This window comes from Scleropages formosus, chromosome 9 (genome assembly GCF_900964775.1).
Source record: "Scleropages formosus chromosome 9, fSclFor1.1, whole genome shotgun sequence".
Lineage (NCBI taxonomy): Eukaryota > Metazoa > Chordata > Actinopteri > Osteoglossiformes > Osteoglossidae > Scleropages > Scleropages formosus.
This window is the reverse complement of record NC_041814.1, coordinates 18,248,567-18,261,528: the sequence shown is the minus strand read 5'-3', so window position 1 is coordinate 18,261,528 and position 12,962 is coordinate 18,248,567. Positions and strand designations below refer to the sequence as shown.

At 42.4% G+C, this 12,962-nt stretch overlaps 1 protein-coding gene across 1 annotated transcript in view; it reads right to left on the bottom strand.

The window, feature by feature from the left end:
- Positions 1–12,962, bottom strand: part of hmcn1 (hemicentin 1) — a 95,259-nt gene that overhangs the window by 38,966 nt on the left and 43,331 nt on the right. Inside the window, exons 20-36 of the mRNA XM_018754230.2 lie at positions 11,562–11,674; positions 9,824–9,983; positions 9,448–9,619; positions 8,328–8,455; positions 6,661–6,933; positions 6,440–6,535; positions 6,148–6,342; positions 5,935–6,065; positions 5,362–5,509; positions 5,130–5,256; positions 4,616–4,770; positions 4,107–4,385; positions 3,581–3,862; positions 2,345–2,453; positions 1,785–1,954; positions 1,298–1,452; positions 1,074–1,197 (exon numbers count right to left, since the gene is read on the bottom strand). Of these exons, the coding sequence (XP_018609746.2) occupies positions 1,074–1,197; positions 1,298–1,452; positions 1,785–1,954; positions 2,345–2,453; positions 3,581–3,862; positions 4,107–4,385; positions 4,616–4,770; positions 5,130–5,256; positions 5,362–5,509; positions 5,935–6,065; positions 6,148–6,342; positions 6,440–6,535; positions 6,661–6,933; positions 8,328–8,455; positions 9,448–9,619; positions 9,824–9,983; positions 11,562–11,674 (2,817 nt within the window). The remainder of the gene's footprint in view (positions 1–1,073; positions 1,198–1,297; positions 1,453–1,784; positions 1,955–2,344; positions 2,454–3,580; positions 3,863–4,106; positions 4,386–4,615; positions 4,771–5,129; positions 5,257–5,361; positions 5,510–5,934; positions 6,066–6,147; positions 6,343–6,439; positions 6,536–6,660; positions 6,934–8,327; positions 8,456–9,447; positions 9,620–9,823; positions 9,984–11,561; positions 11,675–12,962) is intronic.

Below are 12,962 nucleotides of genomic sequence, written 5' to 3'. Positions count from 1 at the left end.
AGCGGCATAAGAGATTTACATTTATTTATTTAACAGGCACTTTTCCCCAAAGCGACTTCCAATGGATACTATCTAGTGTTATCAGCCCACACACCTTATTCACCGCAGTGACTTACACTGGGTCACTCATCCATACATCAGTGGAACACAGACTCTCACTCACACACTATGGGGGACCCTGAACAGCATGTCTTTGGACTGTGGGAGGAAACCCATGCAGACATGAGGAGAACATGCAAACTCCACACAGATGGAACGGGGATCAAACCCACATCTTCTCGCATCACCCAGGTGCTGTGAGACAGCAGCGCTACTCACTGTGCCACCGTGCCACCCACTGCGGCAGGAACATTTACATTTAAGAGGATACAGTAATGTAAAACAGGCAAACGCATTCATACATACATACACAGACGTGCATACACATTATGGGCAATTTAGAGTCAATAGTTCACTAGTTCACCTGTTCACATGAAATACAAATTTTTCAATTGTGGAAGGAAACAGGGGCACTTGAGGAAACCCATGCAAACACGGGGGGTTTGTTCACAAAGTATTTATACGTATATTTTCTCTATGTATACTGGTGTTTTTACAGTTTATTTTTAACACATACTGTATGAGTATTGTATATTTTATTTATTTGTGTAAATGCAAGTTTATTGTATTGTATCCTGCAAGATTTTTACTGTAACATAATTAGGTAAGTTTTTTGGCTTTATTCCAGCATCTATAAGCAATGTGATTTAATACACATACAGCACATTCAGACACTATGGGCAACTTAGAGTCACTAGCTCACCTGAAATGGTAAACTAATGATAATTAATTAATTAATATATTAATATTAATTAATAACGTATTTGAGTTGTGAGAATTCACCTTACAAAGGATTTTTCAGGAATGCATTAACTTTGTAAGGTGGACGAGACTGTACACAGAATGGCAGCTGAATGCAGAAGCCAAAAAGTATCATTTCATTTACAATCTCTCCTCCACAAGAGAATGCTGGGAGGTTATGAAGTCACAAATAGATATGCTAACAATCATTGCCTTACGAAAGGGTGTCATACCATGGACACTGAGGCGGATGTGTTGCTGTGCCTCCCCAGCAGCGTTGGTGGCTACACATGTGTATCTCCCAGCATCTTCCAGGGTGGCCTTCACAATCTCCAGCACCCTTCCAGCTGATTCCAGCTGGGGACATCATTGGACAGGTCATTTGAGTCTGGGGTCTTCTAGCATAGGGCATAACAGGAGATGGCTAATTAGAAGAGGGAAAGAATGCAAAGTTTACCTTCAAGTGGCTGTTGGTGCTGGTGACAGGGCGCCCATCTTTCAGCCAGGTGATGCCGGGTGCAGGGATGCCGTTAGCCACGCACTGCAAGGTGACAGACTTGTGAAGGATCACTGAGCGCTCAGATGGTCCAGTGGAACGGATCAAAGGGGGGACTGAGAGAGAAAAATAGAACAGCATAATCGGTGATATACTTGCTAACGTTAATATAATAATAATAATAATAATAATAACCAGTACTGCAATATTTACACTTTTACCAACACCGAGAGAAATATAGAGCAGTGAAATAAAGACACAGAAGAACACAGGAAATTACAATTATACATTATTTTTATTTAAATGTGTTTACCTGAGGGTAGATACTTCTGGTGGAATGCATTTTGAGAGAAATAATCCCCATTAGAAAACAAATTAATTTGTTTTGGTTCAGAAGTATGTAAGTCACTTTCATTTAATAGGAAAATAAAAATCAATGCTGGTTTACCATGAACAACCACGGTAAAGTTCTTTTCCTGGCGTCCTGCCTCGTTGGAGGCCACACACTTGAAGTGCCCTGCATCAGACACCCGGGCCCGAGGGATGACCAGCTTGCGGCCTTTAGCCACTATCTTGATGGCATCCCCCTGTCTGATGGGCTGTCCATTCTTCAGCCACCTGTAGGACAGAGTGCACTAAGTCCAGCCTCAGCCAGCCGATGCTGACATGATCTCAAGCGCTTCTTTGAATTCTCCTTGTCTGATTTTAGATGTAGTCCTGACCTTCATATAGTTTCTGCTACTAGAATCAGATAACCTTTTGCTCCTTTTTTATTGATAATCATGAATGTCGTTTAGGTTGATATACCAAGGCCTATAGAAGTCACTTTCCTCTCTTCTTTTGTCAGATAAAGCTTTATGACAGTTTAACAATTGTTCTGCATACAGGAAAATAGCTTCTTCTTGGGTTTTGTGGTTTCTAAGAATGAGTTATATTCTATAATGGTCAGCAAAGAAAATACTATATCCCTGAACGGATGAGAGTCAGCTGTCATTAGAGGACACTCACGTGATGAGAGGCTCTGGAATCCCACTAGCATGACATGCTAGCTCAAGGGGGCTGTTTACAATGACAGTGTTCTCCATGGTCTCATTTTCACCCTCCACTGAAGGTGGCACTGAGTGGGACAACGAAGAAGAAACAGAACACAAGAGCTATGTAATGCAGCACTGGAACTTTTTGTTGAACCTATGATGCTCATTTCAGAATTTCAAACTGATCCCTTTGGGTGCACTCAGATTTATCCAGGGTACTTTACAGACCTTACTACACACGGATGTTAAACTCGCAAAAGAATGCAGTAACCAAACACTTTATAAGATGGAAAACAATGGAAATCTTAAGTCACAACTGTCTGAACATTACCAGTCCATGGCAGTTTACAGGCATTCAATTCAATTTATTTTTATAATGCGCTCTTCTCACGCAGTGACACAGATTCAGGTTTGCATTCAGATTTGTTGTTTTACAACAGACATCAGCAAATAAAATGTAATCTCCTTGGACCACTGGGTCCAAACTGTTACTACAGCATAACCAAAATAAATTAAGCCTTTCAAATTCTGTTACCTAAATTTACACTAAAGTGTGGTTAACATGTGTGTCAAGAAATACAAGATGCCAGCACATGATGGCAAATATCAAAAAGATTTTAAGTTCAGAGCATGTTCTATACAGCCTGGCCAAGCCAGCACAGAAACAAACAAAAATCCATGAGATTACCCATTTGGCTAGTCATCATGCAATGTGCAGAACTGAAAGGAAAATAACCCCCGATAACTGTTACCTATGACTTTCAAGATGGAAAAATTTCATGGAAATAACCTAAGCATTCATCCAACCATCGTCAACAACCACTTGTACCAAGTGGGGTCACGGTGAGCCGGAGCCTAACCCAGCAGCGCAGGGCGCAAGGCTGGAGGGGGAGGGGGCACACCCAGGACAGTACGCCCACCACACAGTGGGCACCATCTGAACTCACCGTGCCACCACACCCCCCCGTAATAACCTAAGCAAACACAGAAATACAACATGTACACACTTGAAATATATGCATTTCCTGACCCTTAGCCCTGTTGTGTTGTATAAAGTTATGAAATATTACTTTATCTGAAATTTTCTCCAAAGCAATTTATAATTTGAGGTTATCAGGTAAATGGCTGAGTTTCTTTACTAAGAGTCTCCGTGAACAATAAGAGTCTCTGTGAACAACAGAAAAAACGGACCAGAGTATAGAAATGGTACCTAAAACACTGACGTCATACTTTATCTCCTTCTCGCCGGCAATGCTGGTTGCCACACAGGTATATCTGCCTGCGTCGGACATGGTAGTATGAGGGATCTCCAGCTTTCTTCCCTGTTGGAGTATTCTGATGGCATCACCACTTCTCACAGCAATTCCGTCCTTTAGCCAGGTGAGTGAGGGTTGAGGGTGACCCTCGGCCTCACACTCCAGCATCAAGGATGTGCCAAATACTACTTTCCTCTCGGCTGGAGAGTTGAGACTCCCTTCTATTGTTGGGGGCACTGCAAAAACATAGGGGATGTGAGATCTGCAGTAGTGCTTGCACAAGAAAGGAATGGAACCACAATTTAGAAGATTTCATAGAGTCTACCTAAGAAGATATGAATCGGAGTATACAGAAGCATCACAAACTAAGTTTCATTTACTCTACTTGTGCATTGCACAATTGCTATCTGTTAGAAGTAATTACAATATATTACAGCCACTTGTGCATTAAAAAAAGTTTTGTTTTGTTTTTTTTTTTACCATAGATGTCCAGCTCAAAGGCCTTCTCAGCCATCCCAGCCATGTTGGTGGCACGGCAGATATAGCGCCCGGCATCAGAGACCAGAGCCACAGGGATCTTCAAAATCTGGCCCCGATCCTCATAGAGCGCATGTCTGCCAGAGAGTATAGCATGGCTGTCCCTGTACCAGGTGATGGTGGGGACAGGAACACCACGGACCTCACACTCCAATGTCACCGCACTGTTAAGCAGAGCACTCACTTCTGTCGTCATGTTTGCCCCCTTGATACTGGGGGTTACTGGGTGGAAACAAAAAAAGAACATTATTGCTGGATAAGTTAAGACTGCCATCATCAGTGATCCATGGAGACACACAACAAACTCTAAAAAAATGTAGAAAAATTGCATTTCCACAATTGAAAATGAAAAAAGCATGTTTACTGGAGTTAAGTCTTCTTGAGAGCATTTGTGATGTATCTCTCCCACTTCCCTTCAGAATCACATCTGCAGGACTTTAAAGGACATTTACCATACACGCTCAAATTGAAGTCCCTGGACAGTCGGCCTGCAGTATTCATCACGATGCACTGGTAGTGGGCTTCGTCCCCCAGCCGGACACTTTTAATCCTCAGCACCTGGCCTTTGTTCATGACCTCCACGTTTGGGTCGCCCAAGAACACCGGCCTGCCATTAAAAAGCATTCAAAGAGACTAAATCATAGCAGATAGTGTAAGGTATGGTTATATTGTAAATTTTTGTGTGTATCATTTCAATGACACTTGAAGCCAACACCATCCCAGAATACCATTGTTACAGATCTCAGACTACAATGTGGAAAGCTTCAACCTTGAGAATGTGCTCTGAATCTGTCTTCAGGAAAGAGTGATATTTAAGAAAAAACAACTGTATAGTCTTCTGTTGTTTCTGGTGGTAACAGTTTGTCAGCCTCAGGTTAGCAGGATGTATTGATATGTGAAGTTGTGTTCTAGCAATGAACAAGAAGGATTGTGAGTATTATCACTGATGACAGGGCTAACACTCACTTCCTGTCCTTGTACCACTGTACAGTGGGAAATGGCACTCCTTTGACCTTGCACTCCAGGTTGACTTCCTGACTGAGAACAGCAGACATGTCATGGGGGCTGCTGCCTCCACTTATACTTGGGGGTACTGGCAAAAGAAAACATAATCAAAGTTTCACAGTAAGAATCGAGTACTCTACATGACATTTAACTCTAGCACTCTGATCGCGAGAAGCAACCCTTAATCACTCACCCAGGACATCGAGCAAGAAGTTCTTCTTAGTGCTCCCAGCAATGTTGATTCCCCTACAGTTGTACTGGCCGGCATCAGAGGTGGCAACTTTCATGAGCTTGAGGATTTTGCCTTCCTGCAGGATCTGAACTGTTTTGCTGGGGACTACCTGGATCCAAAATGAATAGTTAGCTCTTAAATTTTTAAATATTCCTGCACTATGGAGAAACACACAACGAAACTGTTACAACGGAATTGTTATAATTTACATGTCTGAGGTATCTTTGCCCAAGAGGACTTTCAATGTTAGGTTTTGTATGCTAAACTACTTAGTTATTTGGCCACCTTTTTCAAGGTGGATTTTTCATACTGTATCAGTTTACATTAACTACCTTGTTCAGCAGAGCTACAGGAGGAGCAGTGATTCAGACCTTGGACCTTCACATTTCAACCACATCTACAATATCTGCCATTCCCTATATCTCAAAAATGTCTAAAAATTTTAGATAAATTTTGCATAATCTAGTATACGAACAGGATTTTCTTATATGTAGCAAAATAACATTGTGTTAACAGATATGAAATACCACATACTGGCTCTCCATCTTTGTACCATGTGATAACAGGTGTGGGACTGCCTGTGATGTCACACACTAGGCTGGTGGACTGGCTCGCCACCACTGATATATTGACCGGCTTGTCATTGTCCTGCACGTCCGGGGGCACTGCCAAGGGGATAGCAGGATCAGAGGCATTGCCAGCAACATAATAATAACCCAAATTATGCTGCTATAATCAGCAACTAACCGTTGACTTTCAGATGATACTTCCTCTCAGTGGAGCCTGCATCATTAGATGCCACACAAATATATTCGCCATTGTCAAGTGGAGACACGGATGCAAGGATCAGGAGTGTGCCATCCTCCAGGACGGATACACCAGGTTCCTTTCCAGTGAGCTCCTCCCTGTTTCGGAACCACTTAATCACAGGTGTTGGGGTCCCTGGGGTGGAACAAAGCCAGTAGAAAAAAATACTTTTCTGGAAAACATTATAAGGAGAGTCATCTGGGTAACTGTGAGGAAGGCATCAAATCCACACCTTTGGCTGGGCAAGGAAAGGCAATGCGCTGGTTTGCCACTCTCTCCTGCAGCGACTGATTGAACGGAGGCTCTGACTCTTCAACGGTGGGGGGAACTAGAGGATCACAGAGGACACACCCTTACACACCATTTGCAGCGCCAAAAATCCCGTTCTTCATCACTTCAGTGACTATCAGAAAAGACTACCATATAAGAAGTAAGGGGGGCTTCAAAGCCCACCTTGAACCTGAAGCTGGATATAGGCCTCATCCCGTCCTGCCACGCTGCTGGCCTCACAGGTGTAGACACCTGTGTCAGACAGTTCCGCCTCACCAATCGTGAGGGTGCCATCAGGGAGGATGTTGTACTGTGCTCCGTCCTCCAGCAGGGCTGCACCATCCTTCAACCAGGTGATTGTGGGTGCTGGCACACCCTGGGCTACACAGGGTAGGTCAACAGGATGTCTGGCTAGGACCGTTATGACCCGCGGACCAGTCTGGATCCTCGGTGGCACTGGTAATGTCAGAAACAGACCTGACTTCACCAACATTTCATTCCAATTTGCATTCAAAAAGTAACACAAATGTTATAATCATCCTTTCCCACTAAATACGGATAATGTGGCACTTTATCAGCAATGATAAAAAACCTAAATGCTACATGCTGTTTTAAAATATTCAAAAAGACAGCATATAAAATGCAAGCATTTGATTGAACTTTTGAGAATACAGAAAATTCCCCACCTAGGTGGCTTAACGTACTGCAGACCACCAGGATTCTTGACGATTACAACTCAGCATTCACAGAGCTGAACTTTAAGTCTACAGACAAGTTCAACAAATTTAAGTGCTTTAAACAATTTATACAACATTACTTTCTTCCCCATGGCAATGCTATCCAATTACATTTATTCTGGTCATAGTTTTAAACATCCTCTTTGTGTCACACTCATTTGTCACGCCAGGAGCCTGGAGATGAGTAAGTCAAAACTTCTTCCTAAACAAGGCCTGGCCAGCACTATGGTGTCAAAACTCTGGCATTCAAATGACTTAATGAGTGTGTCTGACTCTCAGAGGGGGCCACAGCAACAAAATGGTTTAGACAGAAATAGCCAATAATAGCACTCATAAAGTCACATGCTATCCAAAGAATGCTCCCAAAGAACTTAAGGATGAACCATATTTCCCTGATAGAAAACATAACAGATCTGTAACAACACAAAAACAAGACTTTCCCAGAGACCAAATAAATAAAAATTTCTCTGATGAAAACTGCCTTCCAAAGTCAGCATTCCCATTAATAACCATGGACCTGAAGCTATGGTTGTGACTTTCAAACATGTAGGAGCAGATTGTCTATGTCAAGTAAAGCATGTTAACCAGGTGTATTCTGATCAACAGTTTTTCTGAACACAGCCAGTTACAGTTGGTCAGTGTGAACTGAAGTCATTAACAAGAGGTTGTTGGCAGTGACTGCCAAGTCCATTTATCATGAGCAACAGGGCTGAAACCCATTTAAATGAATTTAGAGGTCACACTAATAATGCATGGCAGAGTTACTGGCTTGAGTTTCAGAATGATTCAGAAAACCAAACACAGTAAAGCTGATAGGGAATAAGACTTCAGTGAATGAGTGCCAAGCCTGCCAAATTGCTTCCCTGTGCAGACCTGGCAATATGCCTTCTCCTGTTCTCAGAGCAATGATTCTGCAGACCCACTAAGCAGTGCAAGAAAAAAGAAACCTTAAGAACTTCAAGTTCAATCAAGTTCCTTAGTGTTCAGAGGGAAAGTGGCAGCTGTTTAGAAGGGAGATGAGAGCAGCATGTTTGATAAAAGCTATGGTAGATAGGCATGGGTGAGCTCAACTTCTCTTGGCGTGACCTAGAGGGAGAACACTGGCACCCTCACCATGAACACTCAGCTTCACTGTTTGGGAGACGTTTCCAGCGATATTTGTGGCCACGCACTGGTATGTGCCAGTGTCAGATGTCCTGGTCTCCAGGATCTTCATTGATCCAGAGGGCAGCTGAGTGTGCCTGCAAGACAAGGAGAAGTGTTGCTGAAACTTCAATTATAGTTCACGTATTATAATTATTCTTTACTTAGTTGAAACAGTTCTCTAAGGCTACTTGCAATAAAATAATTAAAATGATTTATGAAGTAGTGTATTCTTACTGTATCAATTCAGAGTAAGAATGCTGATCAAGGGTTCTAGAGTAAGAGTGAACCAAGAACCCTCAGTCTGTACTAGAAAAGCCATACACACTATATTACAAGTGCTTACTCACAGCGCTGAAAAGCACATTTTTATGAAAATAATTTTTGCTACACAAATGCCTAAAAACTAAACTGAACTATAACTTTCCATAGACACAATCATGAGATTAAGAAAGGATTACCATTCCCAATTTTTAAAATTTATCAGATTACAAAATTGGGAAAAAAAATTAGAAAGAAGCACAACACCAAGACCCAGAACCTTATAAACCATCCCCTTGTTCTTGGTCCTAAATGTGGTTCTACAACATTGCAAGGTTTATGCATTGCAGGCTGTTTATCAGTTTGATGGACTTTGACAGATTAGGAACCCCCAGCATTTGTGTTCTTTGAGACACCAATTCAACAAACTGGCAACCCTGCCCCACGTGTGGAAGTCGTGTTTATTTCCCCAGTTGCACAGAGAAATCCCGGAAGGACATGGGAAACCTGACTTCGGTTTAACGTGCCTCCTGAACATATGGACACAATTTGCAGGATCAGTCCAAAATCCACACTTGGAGAGAGTGGTGAGAAGCGTTTGCTTCCAAGTGCAGAGGAAGAACAAATGAGAGCAACATTTTGAATGAAGGGTTTTGCTCCTTTCACTTTGACCACAGAGGCAGCATCCCTAAGCTGACCATCACCATCTCCACTTGTTCTTCATTAGGGGTAACTGTGTAAAAGCACGTTGCTGCATCATATCAGATTTCCTGAGCAAGTCTAGCCATTTGGGATATGAGCCATGAAGAGAGGGAGGGAGAGAGCTTGCCTGGGGGAGAAGGGGGAGATAAGTTGCCTCTCCTTGGCCCAGGTGATGATGGGAGGAGGCACACCGTGGACCTCGCATGGTAGGATAACATCTTCCCCCACATTCATTGTCACCTCAACTGGTTCACCGCTTCTGTCCCGAAATCCACCAGTGCCGCTCACTCTGGGCCGCACTGCACACACAGATGTATGCACACGAAGACAAGTGGTTGAGAGTCCAACAGAAAACTGGCCAAAGGGTAAGTGTCAGTGGTCACTAATATGGTTTAATGAACGCTGTATTCTACAATACACATAAGGTTCTCATGAGTTGAGAAACAGACTTCAGAGAGTTTGTGGGAGGTTTTCATCATTTTGTATGAAAGGCTGTGGCTTACCATACACAGTAAGCTGGACCTTCCTGGAGCTGAACCCAGCAGCGTTGGTTGCTGTGCACACAAACTCACTAGACTCACTGCCAGTAGGGGAAGTGATGTGCAGACTGCCATCTGGACCCAGAGAGAAAGCCGGACTGCTGACATCCAACAGTTCGCCCCTCTGTGAAGACCACATGACAGAGTTTTGAAGATCATTTCGCCTCCACAAAATATTTCAAACCGACCTTCAAATACATGCGGATGCAGAAGGAACATGTTTAAAACAAAAGCCTAAACTCTTTATACACAAAAAAATGATAAAATACACAAATCTGGTATTTACAGAATGCTTTTATGTTGTGACATCATTTAGACTATTGCAGGAGTAGCCTGCGGAGTGAGTTCGCATGAAATGAAGCTGTCATTCATTCCAAAGAAGGCGGGTGAAGGAATCACAGCTCCGCAGCTGGAGTAGAACTCTGCAGTATAGAGTTTCATTAGCCTCTAAAGTCCCATTCACTTTAACAGCATACATTTTTACAAGTCGCAGGAATGAACGTGCTCCGAGAGGGAGTCAAAAAAAAAAAAAAAAACACACATTCCTCCAGTACCACACAGATTTACTGCAAGAGCAAATGGTCTTTTACCGTCTTTCGTCACATGCCACTGCAATAGCAATGTCCAGAGTTGGTAATGAGACTGGAATAAAAACAAGTGACTGGGTGCAGGTGTTGCCATGGAACAATAACTGCATTCCCTGGCTATGTCTTTTTGTTCACATGGCATTCCAACACCCAGCTACGGAAAGGACCGATTGGTATGGAAGTGGGACATTTTCCATGAAGGAATTTTAAATGGGGCCAATGACATCATTCCAGACACGGTTCACAGTTATAAAATTTATAGCTATTGATTTTGTGAGTATGTGTAAACTGCTGAGGTCCTCTAATATGGATAGAAACAGTGCCAGCGAGAGCAAAAAAGTGATCCTTTGTCCAAATCTCATGACTTTAAACCAGTGAAAACCAAAGTAAAGATATTGACAAAACTGACCAACTCAACTCATTAAATTTATTCATTTAACAAACAGTAGGCTCCAAACTAATGTACAAAGTAGTGTCTAGCAAATACCTTTATCCAGGGTGACTTATAATGTCAGTTACACAACATTAACATCAACATTTACTTGAGACTTTCATGTCTGCAGCTATATCTCTATCTCTTGATGTAATGCATAAATTGTACTTTTGCTGAGATGTATGCCGCTTTGGACAAAAGTGTCTGCTAAATGAATAAATGTAAATGTTAATAAATGTAAATGAAACTTCCTGCAATCATTCACTGCTCTACACCAGAGCAGTGTAAAACTTAAACATGCTATGGACAATTTTAACACCTCTTTAGATGGTGAGAGGACACCGCGACACCCAAAGGAAACCCACATGAACATGCACACACTACACAGCATGAGCGGGGATCAAATCCACATCCAATTACACAGCCCAGGTGCAGGGACACCAGCACTATCCACTGCACCATTGCACATTGCAAGGAACATGCATACATTTTGACCAGATTGAAAATTATAGGGTAAATAAATCTGTGCAGTCCTTACTTTAACAGATTGGAAGACAGAAATGTATATCAACAGGGCCTTGAAGAAGAGACTTGGACCATCTTTAACTGAAACCTAAAGAGGTGGTTGCTGGGGAATTGCTCTCATTATAAGGTTTATTATAGGGCTCAGGTTATTCTTTACCTTTGACCAGGTGATGTCAGGCTTGGGAACCCCCGTGGTACGGCAGGGCAGTGAGATGGCTGTTCCCTCAATAGTACTGAAGACCTGTGGCCCATGCTGTATGCTTGGGGGTACTGGAAGGTAAAAAGTGTGGAATTAAAAAAATTTGAGCACAGATTCAAAACCTTATAACCAGTTTTTCCCAGGGGAGATGATTATCATTGCAGGGGAATTTCTACAAGTGCATTTAAAATGATGTACCTTTTAACCCGGAATCTCCTACAAACTCGGTGGGTTTTTGGGAGGACAGCCAAACTGTGGCACGGTGGAGGCTGTCGCTAAGGCTGCCGCAGTTCCTGAACTGGGCATGCTCTGAGCAATATCCTGTGGCAGGAAATATTATTGGCTGGTCCCTGCTGAAAGCTCACACCTTTTGACTGACTCTCCTGTTGGCAGCTGGCCAGAGCAGATCATAATATTGTGGAATGGACTGCTTTTCAAATCAGTGTTTATTTTCAAGATGGTATGATTATGTTTACTTTTATTTACTTGGCATGTTTCTTATCAAGAGTTGCATACATCTCTACACTACTGTTATAAACTGGTATTCAGCTGTCACCTTTATCCAACAAAACTTAGAATGACAGATATACAATTCTAAAATACCTAAAATAAACACATCGGTGAAACATACACAGTCATTCCACATGGTCATACAGAAAGGGCAATGTAAAGTCACGAATTCATCTGAAAGTCATGCTTTTGGACCGTGGGAGGGAACCAGAGAAAATTAGTAAACCTGGGGAGGAGCATGCACACTCCAACTCCATACGGACAGAGTCAGACTGAAAACCCACATCCAAATGCACATCCTGCGCAACGAAAATGCTGAAATATTGTGTGTGTATCCGTGTGTAACTTAAAAGACTGTACACAACCAGTGGGATCTCCCCTTACACCACCCCTTACTTTCTTTCCCTGGTTCCCTATCTGTTTTACTAATAAGAACAAGGACATCTGCAGGAGCTTTAAGCACTGGAAACTTGGCATAACTGCTGCAAATTGTGCAGAATTTAACAATTAGCAATTACTGTAGCTGTCCGTTTTGTGCAACATCTGACATAGACAATGAGACAACCCACCCAAGTCACCCACCCTCAATAATGCATTAACATGCTGGCTTGCAATTGCATTTTTTTTATGGTCACTCCACACAGAGGAATGACGTCACTCGCAGGCTGCACATTTCTGAACGCCACAACTGATTTGCATTTGTGAATGTGAACTTGTACTGGGTTTCAAGACCAATTAAATAAACAGAGAAAGCCACCCCCCACGTCTGATTAACAGTTTGCTACTTTCCACAGCTGTTTTAGGTTTCTTGGAAGCATTTCGTGCTTTAAATGCATTTTCGAAGTTAAG